General features: G+C 44.7%; 1 protein-coding gene across 5 annotated transcripts in view; it reads left to right on the forward strand.

The window, feature by feature from the left end:
- The window catches only part of DENND5B (DENN domain containing 5B), a 136,433-nt gene that overhangs the window by 66,324 nt on the left and 43,434 nt on the right, over window positions 1-26,675 (forward strand). For all 5 annotated transcript variants that reach the window (XM_077339915.1, XM_077339911.1, XM_077339912.1 and 2 more), the window contains 5 exons: window positions 1,281-1,947; window positions 9,416-9,603; window positions 12,518-13,054; window positions 15,005-15,236; window positions 23,437-23,587. In XM_077339915.1, the coding sequence (XP_077196030.1) occupies window positions 1,281-1,947; window positions 9,416-9,603; window positions 12,518-13,054; window positions 15,005-15,236; window positions 23,437-23,587 (1,775 nt within the window). The remainder of the gene's footprint in view (window positions 1-1,280; window positions 1,948-9,415; window positions 9,604-12,517; window positions 13,055-15,004; window positions 15,237-23,436; window positions 23,588-26,675) is intronic.

Below are 26,675 nucleotides of genomic sequence, written 5' to 3' on the forward strand. Positions count from 1 at the left end.
TTTTAAACTCAGTGGGTCGGTTGGTTGGGGTCAGGTCTGGTGTTCAGAGGAAAAGGACAAGATGCCCAAGCTGTTTAGTGGGAATAAAATAGCTCTGGGTCCTGATCAGTGTGAAAAGAGGGGATCACCCCCTCCCTCAGTGAGGAGATAGTATTATTTTCCAATCTGGTAATTGTTTAAACAGGATCTGTTGTTGGTTGAGCTGTCTCTCTTGTAAGCCTATTTCTCTCTTCCATGCACAGATCTGTTTGACATCCAGGAGCAAAACTGTGCATGCAGTGTGAGCAATTGATTCCTTGCTTAGTTCTGCATGACTCCCTCCTACTGGTAAAAGGGTTTTATAGTCCACAGGTATCCTTTAGAGGGCAGCAAAGGTCACCTCTTTCACTCCAGGGCTTCTGACGGATAAACCTTTGGTTCTGCACAAGATATTTTCATTTGAGCTCTTCGATGCTCGTAACTTGTCTGCAGAACAGGCAGTAAAGTTCAAATACTCAGGAGCACGTGTTTTAGATGCTGCACAGGATTTTATTGCATGTTTCTGGCAACCTAGATTGCTAGATGCTTAAGATTCTTTCATCTGAGTAATCCAAAGTCATTTTCAGAACACTGAAACAGAGTAGTGTGTCTGTTTTTACATACTAAGAGTGCTGTGTTGGCTTTGTTGAAACTCTTGCCTGAGCTTCCTTGTGCTTTGGAGAGCAGATGAGGCATTCCTGCTAAGAAATATTAAGGTTGCCAGCCTCCAAGTGGGCCTTGACTTTTCCCAGAATCCATCGGTCTTCAGAGATCCATTCTGCTGGAGAAAGTGTCAGCTTTGGAGGGTGCGTGAAGCTTTAAATAAATGTATGAACAATTGCGTTGTTATAGCACGAGGTCTAGTTGCCAAGTCATTCTGTTGGCTTTGTTCAAAGTCAGTGTCCTTTGGAGATTGAGAGTGGAAATCTGTATTTTAAGAGGGCAGGCTTTAATTGTACAAGAGAGATTCTAACACAGGGAAATCCAGTCTTTTTGAGCCAACCCAAGTTCAAGGACAAGAAGAGTAGTTTTTGAAAAACACACTGGGAGTATATGAGAGAGAATAAAACCAACCCTGCAGTGGTAGCCGCTACCAAAGCAACATTATTTTAATCTGTACGACAGTCCAGAATCCCTACTGAACATGTGCCCTCTACAGGCTGCTCATTTTCTACAGTTTTGGAGCCTGTGCTCTAGCAAATTGGCCTCACTGAAGTTACTGGCTACTGACCTACATGTTTTTCTCCTTCCTCCTCCTGCAGTTATGCATGCCCAAAGGGCTGTCCTTCAGGACTCAAACAGATAACAGAGACCCTCAGTTCCACTCCTTCATTATCACCAGGGAAGATGGTTCTCGTACCTATGGATTTGTGCTCACCTTCTACGAGGAAGTCACGAGCAAGCAAATCTGCACGGCCATGCAGACGCTTTATCAGATGCACAACGCAGAGCAGTGCAGCAGCGTCTGCGCCTCGTCGTCGTGTAGCATGGACTCGCTGGCAAGCAGCCTCGACGAGGGCGACTCCACGTCGCTGGCAAAGATGCAGCGCTACAACTCGTACGACATCAACAGGGACACCCTGTACGTCTCCAAGTCGATCTGCCTCATCGCCCCCCTGCCTTTCATGCAAGCCTGCAAGAAATTCCTCATCCAGCTTTACAAGGCGGTCACTTCTCAGCAGCCCCCACCGTTACCCCTGGAGAGCTACATCCATAACATTCTGTATGAAGTCCCCCTTCCACCCCCAGGAAGGTCACTAAAATTATACGGAGTCTACGAGCCTATCGTTTGCCAGAGACCTGGGCCGAATGAACTCCCGTTGTTCGACTATCCTCTCCGGGAAGCTTTTGAACTGTTGGGCTTGGAGAACCTCATCCAGGTTTTTACGTGTGTCCTCCTAGAAATGCAGATCCTTCTTTATTCTCAAGGTAAGTGGAATGCGGTTTATGTATCTGTTGGCTGCCCTGCTAAAATACTGTCATATCGTCAACAAACTGTACAATGTGGTAGGTAAGTTGAAGACCCATCTAGAAATAAGAGTGTTTTCAAAGGGTGTCTTAAGTATGTGAAAGGTTGTCACTTGGAGGAGGGCAGGGCGTAGTTCCTGTTGGCAGCAGTAGATAGGACTCGTGGTAATGGGAGACAAAGCTTTATGTGAAAGCTTACAAAAAGGAAATATCATGAGACTTAATCACTGTAGAGCTAAGCGTCATGAAGCTAATCACTTTAGAACTGAGCATCTTTGTCTTGCTGCATTCGCTGGACTGGGGAGTGTGTGCTGGACTGGAGGGCCCTTTGTGACTCTGCGTGACTCTGATTTTTTAGGACAGTCCACTGACAGAGGTGGAAGTATTTTCACTTGATAGTCCATCTTAGTGCAGCCAACCACTTTTGCTTGCGAAAAATTCACTTGGCCACCAAAATGTCTCTTTGGAGGTCTCGTTGGGTGTGCCAGTCTGGTGTCTACACTGGCACTTTAGAAGTTCAGTGACTTTTGTTCAGAAGTTTATAAGTTGTACATTAAGTCTGTTCAAAACGTTTTTCTAGTACGCTTGAAAGAGATTATTAGAGCCTTCAGATCTGACTTTTACAGAAAGCAGCTGCCTTAGTTTTTAAAGCCATGTCTGTATCTGAATTTCTCTGCCGTCCCTTGAAGTTTCCCTTTTCTAGTTTAAACTGCTTTGAAAGTATAGGCTTCTCTCATTACTAAGAAGAGTATGATAAGTTTTGGGATTCCCAACAGGTTTTCAAAGACTAATCCTCTTTTGAGGATAACTTCCTAAGGAGCAGTAACCGAATGCTATTGAGCTGGCACAAGATTGCTCCTAGAGATGAACGAATTAATTTGCCAGCTCTGCAGAAGTGAGGAAAGCTGTTTTGGGTGCATCCGTGCAAGCAATTTAAATAAGAATTTGGGTTCCCCCATCCTTGCAAGTCTTCCTCCATTCATGGTCATCTTTACATGAACACTCACTTAAATGCCAGAATAGATGGACTTAAAGGACTTTGAAGAAGTTTAATACAAAATGTGCTTGAGTCCCTGGGATAGTTCAGTTCAAACTTTATTGCAGTCGTTCAGACCAAGTTGTATGAAGTTAATACATAAAAGAGCAAAAGAATATGGTCATTTGATATAATGCAATTTAAAACAGATCATAAAATAGAACCTAAAATTATGCTACTTTAGAGCAGGGGTAGTCAACCTGTGGTCCTCCAGATGTTCACGGACTACAATTCCCATGAGCCCCTGCCAGCGTTTGCTGGCAGGGGCTCATGGGAATTGTAGTCCGTGAACATCTGGAGGACCACAGGTTGACTACCCCTGATTTAGAGCATTGGATTTTTATGGTGGCGGCACAAGACTTAACCAGCTGAGTTGTCACCTGGGGGGACTCATCACTTAGCAGCCTCTTTGCTTGATCTACATCATGATGTTCTGGCAACTTTTTAAGGAGTGGTTCAATCAAGTTGCTACGAATGTCTACATAAGCAGGGCAGTGGAACAATATATGCGCTTTTGTGTCCATTTCGCCACTCCCACAAAAACATTGTCTCAGTGTAAGGGGAATGTTCTTATAGCAACCCTCTACAAGAGCTGAAGGGAAGACGGAGCATCTTGTAAGGGTAAATGCCCTTCTTTGCTTACTTATTACCAGCTGAGACAGATAAGTGGCAGGGGCCGGAACATATCTTGTTTTAACTGGGGCCAAAGTTTTGAAATTTTGACTATCTCAGGGACTCAAACACATTTTTGTATTGCGTTCTTTCTTCTTAGATAATACAGGTAGATAATTTTTTTTATTTCTCAAGTTTCCTCCCTCTCCACTGAATAGGACTCCAGGCTGCTAACAACATGTAAGATACATCTGATAAAACAGTACAAAAAGTTACAGTAAATATATGTTAAAAATATAAATCGAAAATCTATCCCGGTTAAAATATCTACTATTACACAGGGTAGGGTTGCAGATGGTGAATGAACAGCTGAAACATAGTTTACCAGCTGACTGGTGGATCACAGTCACCCAAAGGCAGCTGAAAAAGACTGTCCTTGCATGCTCTCAAGAACCTAGGGTGGCCCCACAAGGGTTCGTGCATCTCTCCAGCAGTGAACTCACAATTTTAAGTGTGTCCGTGGTCTGAATTTTTTTGGAAGACAGCAGAAGCAGAGAATTGAAAGGACTTGGCTACATGAGCATGAAATCTCCACCACTAAATAAACATCTGCTTGGGTTCAACACATAACAAATATGGGACAAGAACTGGGGTTTAATTTCCTGCTTTATCAGTTACGTGTCTTCTGTTGTTCCAAATATTGCAGTTACTAGTCATGAAACTGCTAGTGGTAGAAATCAGATCTCTGTGGAAGTAGTGGGGATGGAATCAGCCATCTTCTAAGGAGCCTTCATCTAGCCCAGGGATTTCCAACTAGGGGTCCATGGATTCCTGGGGGTCCGCAGGAGCTCCAGCGGGGGTCTGCAGCCTTTCCCCTCTCGCCTTAATAGACATAACCACAACCTAGGGAACCGGCCACTTTGGTTGCTCCCCCTTCCCCCCTCCCGAACATGAGTGACTTCTCTTGTGGTTTCTGCACTTGGGGGGGGGGGGGGAGCCTGCAAATCTACTCCTACCTTAAACCACCTCCTGTCTCTCCCCCTCAGTTTTCCTCAAACCTGCCTTGTTGACATAGGTAGTGATGTCACTTCCAGTGATGTGTCACTTCCTGGGGCATGGCCAGTTGACATCACTTCTGGGGCTCCTCAAATCTTGAAAAATTATTTCAGGGGGTCCTCCATAATCAAAAGGTTGGAAAAGGCTGCTCTAGCCTAAGGAGCTTTCTTCCAAAAACAAAACCATTTGAGCTGAAGAAAGGCTTCAGATCTTGCTTAATCGAGCAGTTGGATAGGGGGAAATGCACTCCAGGGTGTGTTGGTTTTACGTAGGTTAGAGCAGTGGTCAGCAAGCTGCTGAGTAGTGAGTGGAGAGAGCGGCCCGGGGGCCCGTGCATGCGCGGCAGCCCCAGCGCAAATGCGCATGCGCGGACTGCCGCGCACGTGCGTTTGTGCCCGGCAGTCCGCGCATGCGCATTTGCGCTGCCGCCATGCCGGCAGCCACGGCCTCCCCTCCCGGCCCCTCCGGGCCGCAAGCAAATCGGCCGCTAAAGCAGCCAATTAGCTTGCGGCTCGGCAAGCTTCTCTTCCCTCCCCTCCCGAAGTGAGAAGCTTGCCAGGCCGCGAGCTAATCGGCCACTTTGGTGGCCGATTTGCTCGCGGCCTGGCGAGCTTCTCACTTCGGGGGGGGGGAGGGAAGAAGGAGCTGAGGCCTTCATGGCCCGGCGCCAGGCCACGGCCCGCGGGTTGGGGACCAGTGGGTTAGAGCACCCAGCGTTGTGGCACAAATAGCTTCTCTGTTGCTGGGAATCTTCCAGAACAAAAATTGCTATGAACAAACGGAGAACCAGTGAGAAAAAGGAGGACGCAACAGGGATGGGTAGGCTAAGGAGAAGAGTTTGAACGTTAGGAGGCCATTTTGAAATAGCATCCTCTTTAGTCCCTCAATTAATTGTTGCCATATCCTTCCGTAAGTGCTCGTTGCCTTATGTTATAAGAAGCCAATGTTGTGATGATGGACTAGCATATGTTCTCTCCAGATTTTTATGGTAGGCTCATGGCAGGGTTTCTGGTGCTGACTAGGGCCTTGCACAGATTGCAAGTTGACGCATCATGCTACATGCCCCTTTGTGGCTTTTTCAGCAGCCAAAACCTGGTTTGGATATTATATCTTGTGATGGTGATGATGCTACCTTTTAATCATTTAACAAGGCTATTTTAAATCCTAAAACCAACGTATGTCTGTGAGTGAGAGAGAAATTGCAATCTTTTCTATTGGCCATGTGGAAAATCAAAGCTGTTGTTTGCATTATTAATGCTCATGTCTCTCAAATGGTTGAGATAATGAAATTGCCTCTTTGCCCTTATTAACAGCATTTGTTTTCTGCAGGCAATTGCCCTTCTCTGCAAGCATCTTTGTGCTCATAATGAGAGAGAGAGAGTTACCCCCTCCCCATCCAGTTTTTAAATTCCAGGATGAATAAATGGTTGGCAATGGACTCTCAGCCATACATCAGCCATGAAAACATGTAATATCCTTGAAATGGCTCTGGTTTTTATTTTTCCTATTAACTCTCTGCTGTTGGGGAGGTAATGGGAAGCGACACAGTGTGTGAAATGCAGTATTAAAATTTTGTGTGTGTTGGAATGGATTTGATCCATATTTCCCAAGCTAATACTTAGAAGCAGGTCCTGAATGGCTTACATTGGTGGCTTCACTGAAGACCTCTATTAAGTTCTGTATGGCTGGAACTAAATGACTTGAGGAATTGCTTCTCCCCATCTATGGCAGATATGAGGAAAGCTCTTGCTAAATGTTCCAGTTCTTCTTTTGAAATGGAGGCAGTGACCATATATTGTGGAAGTCACACTCCTGAACTTCTCTGGGAATTTGGCACATGGCCCTACTGTGTGTTTAAACCAGGGGTAGTCAAACTGCGGCCCTCCAGATGTCTATGGACTACAATTCCCAGGAGCCCCTGCCAGCATTTGCTGTCAGGGGCTCCTGGGAATTGTAGTCCATGGACATCTGGAGGGCCGCAGTTTGACTACCCCTGGTTTAAACTGTCATAAATTGGTTTGTATGTACACTATAGAGATATGTCGATTGTTTATTTCTGTAGTTCGTTTAGTACTTGATCTTTCACCCTGAAACAGCATACATCAATCATTCTCCTTCATTTTATTCTCACAAGAACAATCCTGTGAGATAGTAATCTGCAGAGCCAGGTCTGATTCCCCACTCCTCCAAATTCAGCCAGCTGGTTGACCTTGGGGCTAGTCACAGTCCTGTTAGAGCTGTTCTTGCAGAACAGTTCTATGAGAGCTCTCTCAGCCTCACCTACCTCACAGGTTGTCCATTGTGGGGAAAGGGAAGGTGATTGTAAGCAACTTTGAGACTCCTTTGGTAAATGTGAGGGCGATCTGGCTGCGATATCTGTCACCTCATTGAATGCCAGGGTTGATTCGGCTGATCTGGCTGGCTAGGTAGGTGACCCCTACCTGCCTCACTGCTCCATGTGTGTCCCTCCTGAAGCTGCGTGCTCATTGGAGGAGGACGACAATCCCAGATAGGAGCGTACCATTCTTTGGTTGGATTACTTTGGGTAGTGAAAAAAAGTACCTTTTTGCAAAATTATACTTCATAAAAAGCAACAGGTCCTTCCGATGATGTGCTGAACATTAGAAATTCTCTAGAGCGAGTCCTGCCCACCAGGAGGCTTTCGAACATTTGACATGATACCTATTCAGAATACAGGGGAAAGCCTCTTGCTTCCTGGAGAGGCAGCATAGGGGTCAGGGAGCCTGTAAGCACGCCTCCTGATGGGGAGAGACCCATGCCGGCTCTTTAGCTCCACCAGCCCCTGCCTGGGCAGCTGGTGGGGCCTAAGGAGCCAGGGAGTGCTTCTCCTAATGGGGAGAAATGCTTTCTGCCTGCTTACATTCCATCCCCCCCCCAATCAGGATGCAGAGAGAAGTGTGCATCTCTTCTTCTATCCCACACTGGCTGTTAGTGAGCAAATAGACCAGCCGTTTTCAAGCTTTTGACCCCTGAAAAATTGGACTTTGAGGACCCCCGGAAGTGATGTCTGCTGGCCATACCCCTGCCACGCCTCCAGAAGGGACATCACTACGTGCATCATTAGCCCACCTTTTAACCCCTCCATCTTTACTACTACTATGGGAACCCTGCCTCATGTAGGCCAGAAAGAAGAGTAGAAGTTGAAGAGACACCCTGTCTCTTCCAATACCACGCCACTTGAGAACTCACACGGACCCCCCCTTCAGAACTCATGCAGACATTCAGGGGTCCCTGGTTGGGAATCCTTGCCCTGGGGACCAACTACACCCTGGAGAGGTGGTGTAGGAGCCAAGGAGTCTGCAAGTGCCATCCCAATGAGGACAAACACTTGTCGACTGTTTACCGCCCCCCCCCCCAGCAGGGCACAGAGAGATGCTTTTTTGCACCCTGGAGGGGTGGTGAGAGGAGCAAAGGAGCCAGCAGGTGTCTCTCCCCATGGGGAGAGAGGCTTGCTAGCTCTTTCCACTGCCTCGGGGCAGGGTGAAGGAAGATGGCTCTCTACACCTAGCCACAGTCTGAGAAATACAGAGAAGCCCAGAAGAATGACACACACACACACACACACACTGGTATCCCTTGCTTGTCTTTATTTCCTGTCATGCTAGGCCTCTGTCCTCTCTGGATATTCTTGAGAGGCATAAAAGTTTGAACCCCTATGCCTTTGGGGGGCTGGGGGTCATGTGGAGAGGGGATCAAATCACCTGTTCCCACTGTGCCATGGGGTTGGGCCCTCGCAACATTTTAAATGGCCAGATTATTCCCTAAAAGGGTGCCGCTAGCCAACAAGTCTGTTTAACATCTAGTTTGGTTCCCTGAAAGGGAAAAAATGTCTTTTGCTTTCTTCTGCCTTGAGCAGCTGCTTAGCAGGAAGTGCTCAATGGTAGATAAAACCAGGAGGCCAGCCAAGTGTGTCAAATACTCTTCTCATACAGATGTCCTAAACTAGGGAAGCCCATCTTTGAGTGTTTAACGGTCCCTGATATTGAAGAAATTATAGTTAACCAAAGTGAGGCTGCCATCTTTTGACAGTGCCTGAAGGTGTTCTGAAAAATGAAACAGTAATACAAGGATCTTTATCTGGCTGGAAGCAAATGTAGCATACACAGTAATAATAAAATGCTGACAGGAGAGCAGAGAACTGGAGTGGGGCATGGGCGTGAGAGCTGTGTTTAAAAATAAGCTCTTGTTCTATGTTTGCACACTTAATTTTCATTCTGTCCTAAGATGGATTTGCAGGCTGGCTTAGAGTTTGGAACTTGCTACTGCAGGAACTGAAATTTCAACCTAATGAGCAATTAGGAACAAAAAAAAAAGAGGGGGGGAGTAAAAGGCTCTGACAGCAATTCTTCCTCTGTTCATTCCTTTCTGCATATCTCCATTCCTCTGGCAGTTCAACAAAGCCATGTACATAGCTCTGCCCTGCTGTTCCCTGTGTTTATCTTAAATTTGCTGTTTGAATTTTATATCCTAGTGGAATGTGTCTAGTTAAATTTTCATAGTGTTATTTCTGCGGTACATTTTAAAACTGGCAGTGAGATTCCCGCTGCACGTTAAATCAGGCTGATGAATAACCATAAAAAGTGTCCTGTGGGTTTTGGGATTGCTTTGCTTCTGCCGTCTGTCTGATGCTGAAATGTTTGCGGGGTTTTTTTTTTTTTTATGCAATGATACCGTAATTCTATGTGGGTTTTCTCTTGTTTTCAGACTACCAGCGTCTCATGACAGTTGCAGAAGGGATCACCACCCTGCTGTTCCCGTTTCAGTGGCAACACGTGTACGTCCCCATCCTGCCTGCCTCTCTCCTGCATTTCCTTGATGCTCCTGTCCCATACTTGATGGGTCTGCAGTCCAAGGAGGGAACAGACCGTTCCAAACTGGAACTTCCCCAAGAGGTGAACTGATCCTTAAGCAACTGATTCTTAGAATTGTCTGCGACACAGAATTCTGGCTCCCTGAAATATGGAATTTTACTTTCATTTTTTGTAAACTTAAGAATTGAACCTCATAGGTAGTGTTGTACTGTCACATGGCTACTTACTGGAGCTTTGGAGCAGACAAAAACAAAACTTCTATTCAATTATCATTTATTGTTTCTGGTCTGAGAAGGGTTTTTGGTTTCTCGTTAGTCTGAGCCACGCCCCTTTTCTAGGCAGTATTAGTCCCACACAATGAGAAGCATACTTAGTGAAAAGTGGCATCTAGGTCTTGCTCAAATAATATTTATTCCCTCACCCCCACCCTCCAATATTGGAAGGTGATGAGTTGGATGTAATCAGCTTTTGTGTTAGAGGAAAAAGGAATGCGGGAGTCCCCTGTGACCAGAAAAAGGGATTTGGTGACAAGCTGCATGGACAACAGCTAGGAGATGGAAAGCTGTAGAAGAGAAGGGAACTGGGTAAGAAAGGTGGCTGGGCCCAGCACAAGGTCCCAGCAGTTTTAACAAGGTAGCAGGGCATTCCCACACTGAGACAAGGTGTTCTCTTAAATAGCAGAGCTGGAATTGCTCCCACCATCCTTCTGGACAAGTGGACTGTAAGAGGTCAAAAAGCTATGTTGTCACCTCTCCTTAGTCCTTCATAGAGGACGGCTTTGGAGAGTGTTGTAGCATGAGGAGTAACTTTCCAGTTTCTCTATGACCAAGTGCCCTGAAAGGTTTTCATTATAATAACAACTATGATGGTATGCAGAGAGTGCATTTTCATACCAGAGTTGTACCATTAGCAGATTTCCCTCATCCCAAGGCAAATCTGGCCAAAACTTGAGGCAGCCCCTGGACAGCTTTGGGATGCAGATGTTAGGGTTGTTAACTGGTATTAGTTTTTATCATTTGTGTGCTTTTAAAAGAAGGAAACGAGAGCCTCTGAGAACAGTCTGGACTCAGATCTCATTTTCAGACTTAAAAAAAAAGAAAATCTACACTGGTATGCAATCCCTCCTGTTAAAAAATCGTTGAAATTAAATATTGTTAAGAGGATGGATTCTCTGAGCCAAGAATACAGAAAGAATTACAGAACAGCAGGCTCTTTAATTGTTGCATGTATAAATAAATACATATGGATAGCCCCCCCTCCATTTATGGATAAGCCCCTCCCCACATATGCAAAAATCTGGAATACCATAAGACATTGTGTCGTTTTTAATGTTTTTTATGCGTGTAATACATTTAACTCTATGTTTGTGGTCTCTCTTAATGTCCTTTTTAAAAAATACGCATCTTTATAAAGGAATGAATAATTTATGTTGCTTGGAGATTAGTTCAGATTGATACCTTTGTCTTTCGGTGGGTAGTCAACGACAAGTGAACTTCTTCGACATGCCCTAGAGAAGAGCTACCGAGCACTGGTACCAATTAAACGTCAGTTCAAAGACCAACGAGAACAAGTAGCCGTGGCCCTTGTGAATATCTAGGTCTCCCGTTAGTCTGTTTTGTCATGCTTGGTGCAGCTGACGCCTCACTTACCTCAGGGGAAGTCAACTGGTTTTTTTAAAACACTTAAATTCAGCACTGCAAATTTGCAGCCATTGAATTCCAGAGGGAAGCCTGAGAAGAAAAATTTATCTAATCCGAGGTACTGCTATATTGCTGAGAGGTCAGGGGTCATTGTAATAAATCCTATATAATAAACCTTTTTACCTTTCACCCTCAAAAGGAAGATTCCATTTGGACAGAGAAATGGCTATGTGCATGTTTTAGATGGCTGGCTCTGTCATTAGGACATTACCTCAGGTGGTGAAATTTCTGTGCTCAAATGAAATAAGCAACCTGCTGTTTAATATGCTGTTATATTTTTTATTGGTGTGGGGGAAAAGGATTTCTCCTTTTGAGTGTAAAGATGTTCAGAGCGTATGATGTGCTGCCTCAGCCATGCCATAATCAGTAGGAAAGGCTTTCTTGTGACTTTTGGTTTCATTTCATCCTTTACAAATATTTCTTTATGATCACATCTGTGCTCATTTATAGCCTAGAATATCCTGCATGTTCAGCAGTATAGCACCCATATGGTGTAAATTGCTGTATTAAAGATGCATCTTAGCCACACGGTGCACTTGAGAAATTACAGACCTTTGTTATTAGGCGGTTGTGTTGTCTGCCTTACCAGCATGTGGCTAAAGAGAAAGGCATGTGTAGAGCTGTAAAATTTGGAGATCGGCATGATCACACATGTACTGTAACAGCTCCTGCTTTTCTCTGGCTCTTCTAACAGCACGGAGATACATTCCAATGGGATTGGTGCACAGTGTTGTGGGGGGTGTCATTTTGCAACCCAGTCTATAATTTAAAAAAAATTAAAATAAGTACCTCAAAACAATCCCAGTGAGATAGGTTTGGTTTGAATTCCTGACTTGCACAAAAATGTATTTGTTTTATTTATTTATTTTATTGTTCACATCTATATACCGCCCTCCCCGAAGGCTCAGGTCCTTGAGGTCCCTTGGGATCTCCAAATTAAAGGATTTGTGGCAGATAGTGTTAGGGAAAAAACTGGAACTATTGGAACGCCACTGTCAGAATAGACATTAGATGGACCAGTGGTTGTTACAAAGTTGGCTAAATGAGGGATGGCAACACTATGACTTTCCACCTCATGGATTTTCAGAGGTAAGATATGAGTAGAGGTGGTTTTCTGTTGCCTTCTGTGTGGCAGCCCCAATTTTCCTTGCTGGCCTCCCATCCAAATAGTTCCCCGGTCTGGCTTCCAAGTTCTGATGGTGCCAGATTAGTTTGGGCCATTTGGCCAGCTACTCAATAGACTATGAGATGTTGATTTCTCTTTCAACATATATTTGGCTTATTTGTCTCCCCAGGCTAACCTTTGCTTTGTCGATATCGATAACCATTTCATCGAATTGCCAGAAGAACTTCCTCAGTTTCCCAACAAGTTGGATTTTATCCAGGAAATCTCTGAAGTTCTCCTTCAGTTCGGGGTCCCCCTGGAGGCTACCCTCCACTCTAGCGAGAGTGCAACCAAGCTGAAGAACCTGGTCCTTAGCGAGCTTGCCAATGATAAGAAAAACGGGAACATCCCCAGCAACACCATCAACATGTACGAGCTGCTGAAAGGCAACGAGACCATCGCCCGCCTCCAGGCTCTGGCAAAGAGGACAGGAGTGGCAGTAGATAAAATGAGCATTACTGTTCCTCTGGTGGAAAAGGAAAGAGATGTAAAGCTACAGTGCGAAGAAGGGGAGCTGCGGGACTATAAACTGAATGTGCAGCTTCGGGAAGTCTTTGCCAACCGCTTCACACAGATGTTTTCTGATTACGAGGCTTTCGTCATTCAAGCCGCACAGGACAGGGAATCATGGCTGACAAACAGAGAACAGATGCAAAACTTCGACAAAGTAAAAGCAGCTGGATCTTTCTCTTCTGAGCTAGTTGAATTGGTCTGTTGTTATAAGGCCCCTAGAATAGTGGGCCAGACAAATGCTTTGCATGAGTTCAATTGTTAAATCTTCATAGGATTTAAGGGAGTAAGGTGTTGAAGAGAGAAATCTCCTACCTGAATTTCAGGAGAACTATTTTCAGAGAAAACTACATTTAATATTGTACAGTTGTGAAATTGCTCAACTTTACACACAGAGATACCATAGTCCCCTCATCCCCTCATAAAAATGTAATTTTTTGTTTGGGTTTCGATACAAATTCACAGTGGGTACAAATTGAAGCAGTCATATTTAGGTGTGCTGTTGATCTAAGTAATTTTATGTTCCACCACCCCCCCAAGAAAACAGTTACATTACAAATAAGACTAGTGAAATATTGATAGAGAATCAATCTGAATGAAATGAATTAAACCCAAATTTAATGTGATGGATTCCCCATGTCACCCCCATTGCAATAATGGACCTATTCTGAAGCATTTTATTGTTTACAGCAGTGGTCCCCAACCTTTCTGAGGCTGGGGACCGGCAGGGCATCGGGCCGCGCCCACGCGGGCCACGGCCACTCATTGGGCCGCGCCCGCGAGCCATGCCCACGCATTGGGCCGCGCCCACATGGGCCGCGCATGCGCGATGCGCGACCCGGCCCTGATTCCCTCTCCCCACCCTCCCGCAGTAAGAAGCTTCCCGGGCCGCAAGCTTGCGGCCTGGGAAGTTTTTTACTGCGGGGGGCGGCGGGGAGAGGGAGCCGCGGCCCGGTGCCATGGCCTTCCGGGCCGCGGCCCGCAGGTTGGGGACCACTGGTTTACAGTATCTTAGGAACAATATATTGGATTTCTGACAGCAGGTGTATTGCCAGATGTCTTCAGTCTTTCAGGAAATATGCTTTTATATTTGTCTAGTGATCAAGTTCAAGGTTATGCTGAGAGATTGGCAGTGTAATCCCTTGCAGATTTGCTCCAGTCTAAACCAGCAGAAATTGATGGACTAAGACTGGAGAAACTTTGCATAGGATTCCCTGCTGTGAAAGGGATGCCCATCAGTCAGCCATGCAGCCTTGGGAGTGTACTGAAACTTAATGGGTTGGATCCTCTTGATCTTTTCTGCTAATGGTGGCACCTTCCTGTGTTGAATGGAGTGAGGGAGTGTTTGGCCCAGTGCCGCTAGCAGAGCAAATCTGCAAGATTCAGCCCTATGAAATGGTCCAATAGATTTGATTGCATAATGTTGTCCAACTTTCCCAATTATTTTACCAACACAATTTGCTATTGGACCATGCATATAGCCTATGCATGTACCCATGATATAATAAATATAATTTTGTGCCATTTGGATGGTCACCCATCATCCCTATAACTTCCAGCTAGAGCCCTTCTGGGCCGCAGTTCCAAATGGCACAAGACATTTCAGGAGACCTGTTGCAAAACCAAGTCACAGCGAACTCATGGTGACCCTGTGAAGTTCTGTCTCATGGGGTTTTCAAGGCGAGAGATGAGCAAAGTTGGTAGTATGCCATTGCCTTCCTTTGCGTAGCAGTTTTCCTTGGTGGTCTCCCCTCCAAGTAATAACTGTAGATGACCCTGCTTGGCTTCTATTATCTGATTAGATCAAGCTGGTTCGGGCTATCCAGGCTGTTAGAGTCGACCAACCTTTTTCAACCTTTTTATAGTGGAGGAACCCCCAAAATATTTTTCAGCCTTCAAGGAGCCCTAGCTGGAAGTTCGGTGGAAGCCATTAAGGTGGGATATAGGGGCATGGCTGAGGAGCTCCCTGGGAGCTCTTATGAAGTCTCAGAAGACCCTAGTTAGGAATCCCTCAAGTAGACCAATGGCTGAAATACAATGCACAGTACATACTTGTGTGCTAACTGTTTATTTCTTTTGTATTTCCCTCCCCTGTTTCTTCCTCCAGGCCTCCTTCCTTTCTGACCAATCTGAGCCTTACCTTCCATTCCTCTCTCACTTCATCGAAACCCAAATGTTTGCAACATTTATCGACAATAAAATTATGTCCCAATGGGAAGAGAAGGACCCGTTTCTACGAGTGTTCGATTTGCGGATTGATAAGATGAGGCTGTATAATGTCAGGGCGCCCACCTTAAGAACATCTGCATATCAGAAGTGCAACACTTTAAAAGAAGCAGGTATGGGGAAATCTACACGTTTTCACAGAGATAATAAAAACAGAGAATTGGATGTCCATTATTTATTTATTTAGATTTCTATACCGCCCTTCCTTACACCTCTGAGCGGTTTACATAGAACATCACGGGGTAACTACATAGACTATTTCAGGTCACATCTGTTTTATTGTTAGTGAATATGAAATATTTATGGGAGTCTCTGTCATTGCTTAGTGTGATTCAAGGTTTTGTAATCTAATGAAATGTAAGACCACATTGTAGCACCTGCAGCTGGGGCCATGTTGACTATTATTTCAAGTACACAGGATATCTCAAAAACAGGCTTTCATTCGGGTCTGTTGCTTACGTTTCAGAATGTTTTTATTCACATTCATCCAAAACTGTTCCAATTCTCAGATCAATTTTCAGCCCTAGGATAAGCTTTGGGTAATAGGGTGGCATCAGACCACCCTATGTCATTTGTCTGGAGAGGTAGCAAGTCAGTTGTAGTATCCAGCTTGCTTTGTTCACTTAATCCATAAATACGAATGGAAGAGGCTGCCCTCTGAAGCTTCTTTTGAAGCAGTAGCCTTCCTCACCTCCACCTCCTTGACAGTCCAATTAAACACATTGTGAATGCACCATAACAGAGTTCAGAACCAGGCACTGGACTTCTCAATTCTGGTACACATCTTGTTGCCTTCCTCTGGACCTTTGTGCACGCTTCATCTCTTACACAAATGCCATTGTTGGTCAGTTGCTTTGGGGAAATAAAATCGCTATACATTGGGAAAGGTAACATTTTAAATGCTGTTGAAGTCCCCCACCTCTCCCCTCCTGGCAACAAGTCCAGAGTGGCTCTGTGAAAAACAGCAAAAAGTTATCTTTCAGGGATATGTGGGACAAGGAGGTAGTGAATCATCCATCAGCCACTTCAGAAGAAATGGAATGATTCATTTGAGTGCTTCTGTTTAATTCATAGTAGATAAGGTTACCCTTGAGTAGCTGGCTCAATGCGGGAAGGCAAAAAGCAAAACAAAACAAAAAAACCCAAAATGCCTCTCTGGATGGAATGCTTTTCCCCCGCTCCCCGTGCAAGAAAAATATGACCCCCCCCCTACAAATTGACTAGCTGTTTATGGAAAAGGAGTGAAATGGATTTGCTGTTTCTATTTGAAGTCTAGATCTTCCATCATTGGGGGAATTGCACCGAGACTTCTCTCACTGTAGTTCTTGTGAGAGTTCATGAACTGTTTCTTCTCTGCAATTCTTAATAATATAGGAACTCCCTGGGAGTTGATGAAGCCCGGATTAAGGATGCATAGGGCCTGTTGCACCGGTACCCGTTTACGGATTTGCGGGGCCTTAGCAGAGCACAACTAGCCCTGATACTTGTGCTGCACAAGGAACAACAGGGCCCCCTCTCCCAGCGATAGTTGGGACTTTGGAAGCAAGCAACTGACAGCTTCACTTTGCTGAAAACATTTCTCGAACCTTGATGGGATGCACAAATGCAATTCTCCCCTGGTTCTAGGACTCCATCCTTGATGGGGTGGTTCTCACCGCTGGTGCTAGGGAGGCAGGCCTTAAATTTACTTCCTCTTCCTGTCTCCCTGGTAGAACCGCCCTCATCTCCAGTTTTTCTCCTGCCTGCAGGGAGTGCGGTTGTGTGAGCATTAGCTCTTCACCTTTTTTTTATAGAAGCTAGATTAAGACTGTTAGTTGGAATTTCTATACTAAAATCCTTCTACTTCTTTTCCTCTGTATCTTTCCCTCCCAGTTCATAGTTAATGTTACCAGGTTAGAGTTTAAAGTTAGATTAATAGGAAATTTACTTACTGTTCAGAATGGCAACAAGTGTTTTTCAAGATGATTATTTGTTGGAGTCTGATCTCCCAGGCACGCATGGAGCTGCCGGTGGAGCTACGGGCCCGGCAGATTGCGTTCCATCGGGAACCTTACTGACCGTGGCAGCCCAGCAGCAGCCCGATAAGCCTAGCAAGGCTACTTGCAAAACAGCCAAAAGGCTGCGTGGAGAGAAGTGTGAACGGGCTAGCAGAGGCGTTCTGCCTAAACAAACAAGCTCCGGAGGCAATTCTGACTGCGTCATTATTAGCTCTGCAGGGAGCTTTGGCCTGGAGGGCAGCCATGTGCCGAGCTCTGAGTTGCACGTGGGGGAAGGAGTCCCCCTAGTGGCTGAATGCCAAAATGACTGCACGAGCTCTATAATACAAGGTGAATCCCAAACCTCTGTTGGCTCTCTGGGACACCCATGGCCTGGCACTTCTTCTGGAGACAGACCTACAAATGTGAGTGAAGGGCTGCCTGCTGGCATGTCCTCTGAAATGTTCAATTTTATGAAGTGTATGTTAAGAAACGAAATGAATTCGTTTTATCAGCAGAGGTCTGCTTTAAATGTGCCTTCTTTACCTTTACTGCCTAGGATGCTGCATCCTCCTGTTCAATATTATTCCCCATCGCATTCTGTTCACTATGAGCAGGTTCCTCAGTCCGTTCCCACCAAGGCGGCTAGAAAGATATGCTATAATTTACCTATGTCCTCAGGATCGTCTGTGAACGATCCAGAAGGTGAGTTTTTGATGGATGAAGAACAGGGGACACAGGCGATGGAGGAAGATATTCAGGTACCTGAGTCAACTCAGAGATTTTGTAAAGAGGAGGATTTTCAAGATTTATTACAGAAATGTATTGTGGCTTTAGCCCTTATTACAGAAATGTATTGTGGCTTTAGCCCTTATTCAGCCAGAGGCAGCTGAGGCACCGCCAGAAAAAGATATGAAGCCTAGAGTGAAAGGTAAGGAAGAATTTTTTCCTCCTGTGGAGGTCGTACAAAAGGTGTTTCCTATGCCTGAGTTTTTTTGAAAAAAAAAAAAAAAAAGATTAAGGCAGAATGGCAAAAACCTATGGCTAACAAGCAATTTCCGGCATTTATATATATATATATATATATATATATATATATATATATATATATATATATATTAAAAAAAAAGTACAAACTCTCAGACTATGTGGAAGAGTTTTACAGACATTTCTGGTCGATGCACCAGTCACGGCCTTGCAGTCACAGGGTCTGGTTTCTCAGAATGGTGAGGGTCACCTTAGAGACCAGATGGATAAAAAGGAGATTTTTCTCTCAAAAAGGCACATGAGGCTGTAGCTATGGCCATTAGAGCCTCGTCCACAGCTTCCATAACGGCTAGGGCTTCGATAGTCTGGACTGGAAAGCTGGTAAGATTAATTCCTGAAGCAGACAAGAAGTCTACTGAAGGTGTATCACGACTGTTAAAGGCAGTTTGTTATTTAGCAGATACTACTTTGGATGCAGTTATTTTTGCAGCCAGGGGACTTGTGTCCTTGGCAGCTGCTAGGCGTGGTCTTTGGCTGAGGGCCTGGCCTGCAGACAATCATTCCAAATCCATTGTTATTGCCTACCCCTTTCAGGGAGATAAATTGTTCGGGGATGCATTGAATAGAATTTTGATCGAAACCCGAGATAAAAAGCAAATGATGCCAAAGTTTGTTAGACGTGGTAATGATAGAAAGTTTCAAGGCCTTTCTTTCAGATCACAGAACACCCTACCAAGATTTCGGGAGAACAGGAGAGGATCCTGGGGGAAATAGTCGATATTCCCTTCGTAGGGGACGTTACTCCCGATATAGCAGACAAGGCTTCAACAGACAGGAGAAGCCGGACAGGGACTCCTCCCAGAATAAAGCATGACTCCCTAGAAGACGGGGAGATTCCGGTAGGGGGTCGTTTATCATTGTTCCCTTACAGATGGTTGAAGCGCAGTCCGTCTAATGGGCTGCAGAGATAGTTCAGGTTGGTTACAAAATAGAATTTTTTGCAATTCACCCCAACAGGTGTCTGGTGTCCCCATTAAGCGCAAATCGGCTCAAGAGAGATGCTCTGCTAAAAGCAGTCCAACATCTACTAAACATAAGAGCAATAGAAATAGTTCCTGCAGAGGAACAGAGAAAATTCTGTTTACAGTGCCAAAATCAAACGGGGATTGGCGTCCAATTCCATTTGTGGCATTACGCCAGTCAGGCGTGTTAATACATCATTTTCGGACGACCTCTTGATCCGAGCGTCATCAGCTCAGGAATCAACATCACACACAGAGAGAGTGATTACCACTCTGAAGGAATTAGGATTTCTAGTCAATCTGGAAGAGAGTTCCATGGTTCCTACCCAGTGCTTTGGAGCATCTGGGAGTTTTGTTGAACACAGGAAAAAAAAAAAAAAAAAAAAAAAAAGGAAAATTGGTTTTGCCAAACAAAAAGAGATCAAAAAGACCAGAGATCTGGTGGGGGCTGTGATACGAGAAAAATCAACTTCACTTATGACACTGGCAAAACTCATGGGAGTTCTGGTAGAAACACGGAAGCATTACAATGGGGGCATTTCCACCTGCGTCCTTTACAGTCCCTTCTAAGGCCATTTCAGGAGAAAATAACAGCCAAGTCAAACATCAGAATCAGGTTGACTCCTGCCGTAAGGAGCAGCCTCTTGTGGTGGCTGAAGCTGGTGAATCTTGGTCAGGGACGCTTTTTCGTGAACAAGAATTAGTCCTATTCACAGATGCCGGTCTGTCGGGGTGGGGAGCCACTCTGGAGACTAGGCATGTTCTAGGGAAATGGTCAGCACAAGAGAGGGAATTTCCAATAAACCTATTGGAAATCAGAGCAATTCGACTGGCCTTGGTACACTTCCAAATCAAATTACAGCAAAAGCATGTCCTGGTAAGAACGGACAATGTTGCAGCCAAGGCTTATTTAAACAAGCAAGGGGGGACGAAATCTCCCTCAATCCACAAGGAAGCGTCACTGATTTTACAATGGGCAGAGAAGACTCTTCTGTCCCTGAGAGCAGAACATATCAAAGGGATCCTGAATGTACAGGCCGACTGGCTCAGTAGACAGGAGATTTCCGAAGCAGAATGGTCCTTGAATTGGGGTGTATTCAAAATGATTGTGGATCACTTTGGCAATCCAGTGGTAGATCTATTTGCCAGTCAGGAGAATGCGCTCTTACCTCGGTTTTTCACCAGGTTTGCTCAACTCAGAGCAGAACAGATAGATGCCCTGACGGCTCAATGGCATTTCCTCCAGTCCCAATCATTCCCAAGGTACTCAGAAGGGTCAGACAGCAAGGGGCACAGGTAATCCTGGTGGCTCCTTATTGGCCACGCAGACCATGGTTCGCAACAATCCTGCGTCTAGCGGTGGGGAAACACCTGTCATTACCGGTAATACCAGATCTCTTGACACAGGGGCCGGTTTGGCATTACGAGCCAGGCTGGCTACAGCTGACCGCGCGGAGACTGAACGGTCAGCTCTGCTAAAATGCAGCCTTAGTGAAAAGGTGACTAGCACCATACTGGCGGCCAGAAAACCTTCTACTGTTAGGATATATAACTATTCTTGGAAGGTATTTGTCAGGTGGTGCAGACAAAAAAAAAAAAAAACAAACAAAAAAAAAAAACAGGACCCTTTAAAGACTGGGTTATGGGTCATCTTGGAATTTTTACAAGGATTGGATAAGGGTTTGAAACCATCCACATTACGTAGACAGGTGGCAGCCTTGGCGACAGTTATTCCGAAGGTTCAAGGGTTTCCCTTAGCCAAGCATCCTCACTTTACTAGGTTTCTGAGGGGAGCCACGGTAGTTTCTCCCCCAGCCGTGCATCATTTCCCAACTTGAAGCCTGAGTGTGGTACTATCAGCGTTGCTGAGACAACCTTTTGAACCTTTACAGGATATTTCATTGAGACATTTGCGACTCAAGGTTATTTTCTTAGTTGCAGTAACGTTTGCTAGACGAATTTCAGAATTAGGAGCTTTATCCATTAGGAAAGATCTTTGGGTGTTCTACAAAGATAAGGTGGTTTTGTGGACAGATCCTATATTTAGGCCCAAGGTGGAATCTAGATTCCACAGGATGCGGGAAATCAATTTGCCTACATTCTTTCCTGACCCTAAACATCCTAAAGAAGTTTTGTGGCATAGATTAGATGTACGAAGGGCCCTCAAGGCATTCCTTATACGTACGGAGCCATTTAGGAGATCAGAGTCAATGTTCATAAGCATTTCTCCGCCTAATAAAGGGGAAAGGATGTCTACTGTGGCTATTGGAACGTGTCTCAGGGATTGTATTGCTGAAACATACAGTTCATTGGGTAGGCCTGTGCCCTCTGGCATTACAGCGCATTCAGTTAGGGGGGCTGCAACAAATGCTGCCATGATAAATTCTGCCTCTGTAGAACAGATCTGCAAGGCGGCTACCTGGTCTTCAATTTCCACCTTTATTAGGCACTATAAGCTTAGTATTCAATACAATACAATACGTTTATTGGCATAAAGCAGATTAGGAGGCTATACAAAGATAGTCAAGATGCATCGGACAGTTTAAGTTTAAAAAACTGAGGACAAAAATTTAGCCATATAAGCTTAGTGATTACAGTGCAGCGGAGGCTGCCTTTGGCAGAAGTGTTCTTTTACAAGGCTTAGATTCAGACGACACAATCCCGCCCGGGACAAAGTAAGCTCTTGCATATCCCATCAAGGATGGAGTCCTAGAACCAGGGGAGAATGCCCATTGGCACTTACCGTGAAGGGTACTTCTCCCTGGGTTCTAGGACTCCATCCAGCCCTCCCTGGACGTCGTCTGAAATTTAGTCCAGTTATAGTCATTATGGGACAGGAAAAGGGGGAATATTGGAATTTAGTTGTTCGGAACTGTTTTTTCTGCTTCCTCTTCCACTATTTCATGTTCTTATTATTAAAAAAAGAAAGAAAGAAAAGAAAAATTATTACAGAGAGTTATGGTTACGGTAGTTTGGAGTATTGTTTCTCTGAGCTTTGGAAGGATCACAACTGAAGATGAGGGCGGTTCTACCAGGGAGACAGGAAGAGGAAGTAAATTTAAGGCCTGCCTCCCTAGCACCAGCGGTGAGAACCACCCCATCAAGGATGGAGTCCTAGAACCCAGGGAGAAGTACCCTTCACGGTAAGTGCCAATGGGCATTCCCCGGAATCTAAAGGGAACTTCACACTTGTGCAGCTTGGGGTCCACATGCATGCTCAACGAGTGATGCACATGCACAGTTAGTAACAGAGCATGCGTATTGCCTTTTTAATTTCTCGCAGTCCACAAGCCACGTATGTATGAAGACCCCCTAATAATCACAGTGTGAAGACCTCTGGACTGTACAATACTGTGGGACCCCTGGAACCAAAGGGCCCATAGTACAGAAACTTTCCAGTAGTTCTTTGATGGCAGTGAAAAGTTAGACAAAGATATTTCTTTTTAGTTTTTTCGTCAGATATGAATTAGGTAAGCTCTGTGTTATGATCTGACAATCTCCCCACTCCCCTTATGATATCCCATCCCTGTGTCTTTTTTATTTATTTATAGTTCGGTTTATAGACTGCCTCTTCCCAGTGATGGGCTAGGGGCGGTTTATAACAATATACATTTAAAACTATAAAAAACATAATAAAATACGATAGATTCCATCGCTGCCACAATTTAACTGTTGAATTCAGTAATTTTGATGGTAACAAGTCTATACAGTGGGGGGAAAGCACATGTGGGGAAAGCACAGAGAGGAAAAAGTTAAGTAAAAGAAAAGTTTGAAAGGTTTTTGAAGTTATTATGGCTGATAGTTGTGGTTACCCCTTTGGCCAAGTATCCAAGGCACAGCAATTAATTTTTTCTTAAAAATATGCCTGACATGGGGCCAGCTTAGTGTCGTGGTTAAGACCTGTGGCTTCTAATCTGGCGAGCAGGGTTTGATTCCCGGCTCCTCCTCATGCAGCCAGCTGGGTGACCTTGGGTTCATCACAGGCCTGATAGTGCTATTTTGACCGAGCAGTAATATCAAGGCTCTCTCAGCCTCACCTACCTCACAGGGGAGAGGAAGGGAAGATGACCGTAAGCCATTTAGAGTCTCCTTTGGGTAGTGAAAAGAGGGGTATGAAAACCAACTCCTCTTCTAAATTTTCTTCCTCTGATGATAATTTTCTTGGCCTCACTTACATGACTACCCTTCAGATGGGGACACAGCCCTTCTACCAAGTGGCAGAAGATTCCCTTGGCTGTGGAAGACAAATTCCTTGTTTTCAAATGGCTGAAATGTATTAATCCCTATTAATCAAATGAATTAATCCAGTGTGTGTGGCTTTTTTGCAGCTCAGGCCATTGAGCAGCGGCTGTCAAAGATCGATCACACGGCAATACATCCACACTTGCTCGATATGAAAATAGGTCAAGGCAAATATGAACAAGGCTTCTTCCCAAAGCTTCAGTCGGATGTATTAGCCACTGGGCCTACTAATAACAAGTAAGCTTTAAAACGTTCAGTGTATATATATGATTTATTACAGTGTAAGATGATTTATTACAATAAGTTGGCTGGCTCTTCGGTGGTACATCCTGTTCCCTTGGGTACTGAGAAACCAATAATATCTGTTGTGGATATTCCTTAGTTAACAGTCCTCTCCTCTTACTGCACCCGTTTAAATCCCATTGCTCTCATATACCTTAAGTGGGGCTGACCTTGAAAAGTCCCCATCAGCATCAACTAGCGCAAAGTGCATTATCCTATATCCTAATGGGGTGGAACACTGGTGGGAGTATTATCAGAGTTTTCTAGCGTCTGCACCAGTTCCTGTTTGCCCTTGGATGTTTAGATTTTGGTAGCTTAAGAAAGATTACCTTTCCAGTAGCTCTCTTGCCTCTTATCCTGAAGCAGAGGTTTTTTACACATTTGAATTTGGATCTGAGTCTTCCTCTTCGTTCTTCCGGATAACCAAATTGAATCCTAATTGAGCAGGAACAAAGCGTTTGCTTAGGCTGTTGAAAACTGGTTTTAAAGTCTAAACTGCTGCGTAACTTAGAATGCATCAGACATGTACATGGCGAAATCGAAGTAATTGAATAAGCTCTCTAATACGTAAATCTCAGCTGAGTGTCCTGTAATTCTTCGTAATTTACTTTAAGGAACAGAACGTGTTGGTAGAGCGACCCGCAGGCTGAACAGGACAGCTTGTCGAGTGCTTATGCAGTTCTTATCTCCTATTCTTAGTACACTTTTGGCCAGCTGATGGAAACAGTAGCAACAACTTTGGCCTTTAGCTGCAGCCTTGGGCATGCTTATTTGGGGGTTAGTCCCGCAGTTGAACTCGCCTAGAATTTCATTGTCCCTCTTCAGAGTGTCAGTCACCCACCAAGGGCTCCCGTGAGTGTCCAAATTCAAGCCACCCCATTCCACAGGATTCTCATAACTGCTGGAGTTTACTTCTTTGGGTGTGGGTGTTTTTTTCATTCTTGCGTCCCTTTTGAGGTATATTTCCCCCCCCCCCCCTGACAAAAAGTCTGCTTGTATTTCAGTTTCAGGACTGATGAGTGAAATTATGGGAGAGGTAGCTCTCAGATTCAAGGCCAACTGTGGTCTAAAAGAAATGCGACAGAACCGACGTGTAAAACAGTAACTTGCTGTATATATTGCTGTTTACAGAAAGCTGCCCTGGGAGGCTACAAATTTGATTGGAGGGAAAGGAATTGTTTGATCTATTTCCCCTTCCAATTCTCTGGTTTTTCCCCATTCTTTTTAAAATGAAAAATAGCCCACAGGAAAGGAATTAAGCATTTTCTCCTGGGCATGCCTGCGGCTTTTGGTGGCTACTTTTTCTTAAAGAACCTGGGAAGCTTTTGCATACAACTGCCATAAAATGTCAATAACGTATTCTTCTCTGTGACTGAAAACATGGTCAGCAATCTTTCTCAAAGATGGGCTAATGGGACACTTGCTGTGTTATGCAGCTTCAGAAAACCCTGGGAGTCTAGTTCTAGGAATCTAGCTGGCCCTTTGACCGCACGGTGGAAGCTCTGGACAAGTATGCCTCAGATGGGAATTCTGGTATGGCTGGGTTTCTCTTCTGTTGCTCCAGTGGACTCCTCTGCCTCAGATATTGGAAACCCATGGAGATAGTTTCAGAGGGTAGATGTATTGGTCTGCAGTAGAACAAGTGGACTCAAAGACTGAAAAAGAGAGCTTTGACTCTCATAAACATAAGAGAAGCCATGTTGGATCAGACGGACTTCTAATCTGGCAAGCTGGGTGGCCTTGGGCTTGCCACGGTGCTGATAAAGCTATTCTGACCTAACAGTGATATCAGGGCTCTCTCAGCCTAACCCACCTCACAGAGTGTCGTGGGGAGAGGGAAGGGAAGGCAACTGTAAGCCACTTTGTGACTCCTTCTGGTAGAGGAGAGCAGCATAGAAGAACCAACTCTTCTTCTTCTTCAGTAATATCAGGGCTCTCTCAGCCTCAGCTATCTCACAGGGGGTCTGTTGTGGGGAGAGGAAAGGGAAGGCGACTGTAAGCCACTTTGAGCCTCCTTCAGGTAGAGAAAAGTGGCATATGAGAACCAACTCTTCTTCTTCTTCTTCAGTCCTACCATCTGTGGCACACAGTGGCCAAAACCCAGGTGTTATCATGAGGTCCACCAGTGAGGCCAGAAAGCTTCTACCCCCCAAATCTCTAAGATCCTACCAGACTGTATGCTGCTTTACAGTTTATGATGTGACTTCATGTACAATGTATTTACAAGGGTGTTAACTGTTGAGAATTGCCCTCTTAGTCTAAGAATATTTTGCACTAGCTATGTAAGAAATACCACTAAATGCTCAGAAGTTATAATGACAGTTAAAAAAAAGAAAGATTTTTAAACAGTGTTTAGCTTGCACATGCTCTGCCTCTGTCTGCAGTTTCTTGTCTGGATCGTCCGAGACTAAATTATGCTTGAGCTATAATTACCAGGCTATTGGTATGAAACATTTCTTGATGATATGATGCTCCTGTTGTTACAAGAGAATCAAAAAAGATTTAAACAGCCCTTGCTGTGCAAATAACCCAGCAAATATATTGCCAGGGTAACTTTCTTGGCTAAACAGAATTTTATGTCCATGAACCCATCTGTTAATTCCCTGCCTCCTGTGATGTTCAACATTGTTTCACATTTTCCTAAATTGACATAAAGCTCTAAAATCTCTTAGAAACATGACAGTACAATATCTGTAGCTTACAACAGTTACAATTGCATCCAAATAGAAGAGTAGAAGGAGAAGAAGAGTTGGTTCTTCTATGCCACTTTTCTCTACCCGAAGGAGTCTCAAAGTGGCTTACATTCACCTTCACCTTCCTCTCCCCACAACAGACACCCTGTGAGGGAGGTGAGGCTGAGAGAGCCCTGATATTACTGAAGAAGAAGAAGAGTTGGTTCTTATATGCCGCTTTTCTCTACCCAAAGGAGTCTCAAAGTGGCTTACATTCACCTTCCCTTTCCTCCCTTTCTTCTCCCCACAACAGACACCCTGTGAGGTAGGGGAGGCTGAGAGAGCCCTGATATTACTGAAGAAGAAGAGTC

This window comes from Paroedura picta, chromosome 5 (assembly GCF_049243985.1).
Source record: "Paroedura picta isolate Pp20150507F chromosome 5, Ppicta_v3.0, whole genome shotgun sequence".
Lineage (NCBI taxonomy): Eukaryota > Metazoa > Chordata > Lepidosauria > Squamata > Gekkonidae > Paroedura > Paroedura picta.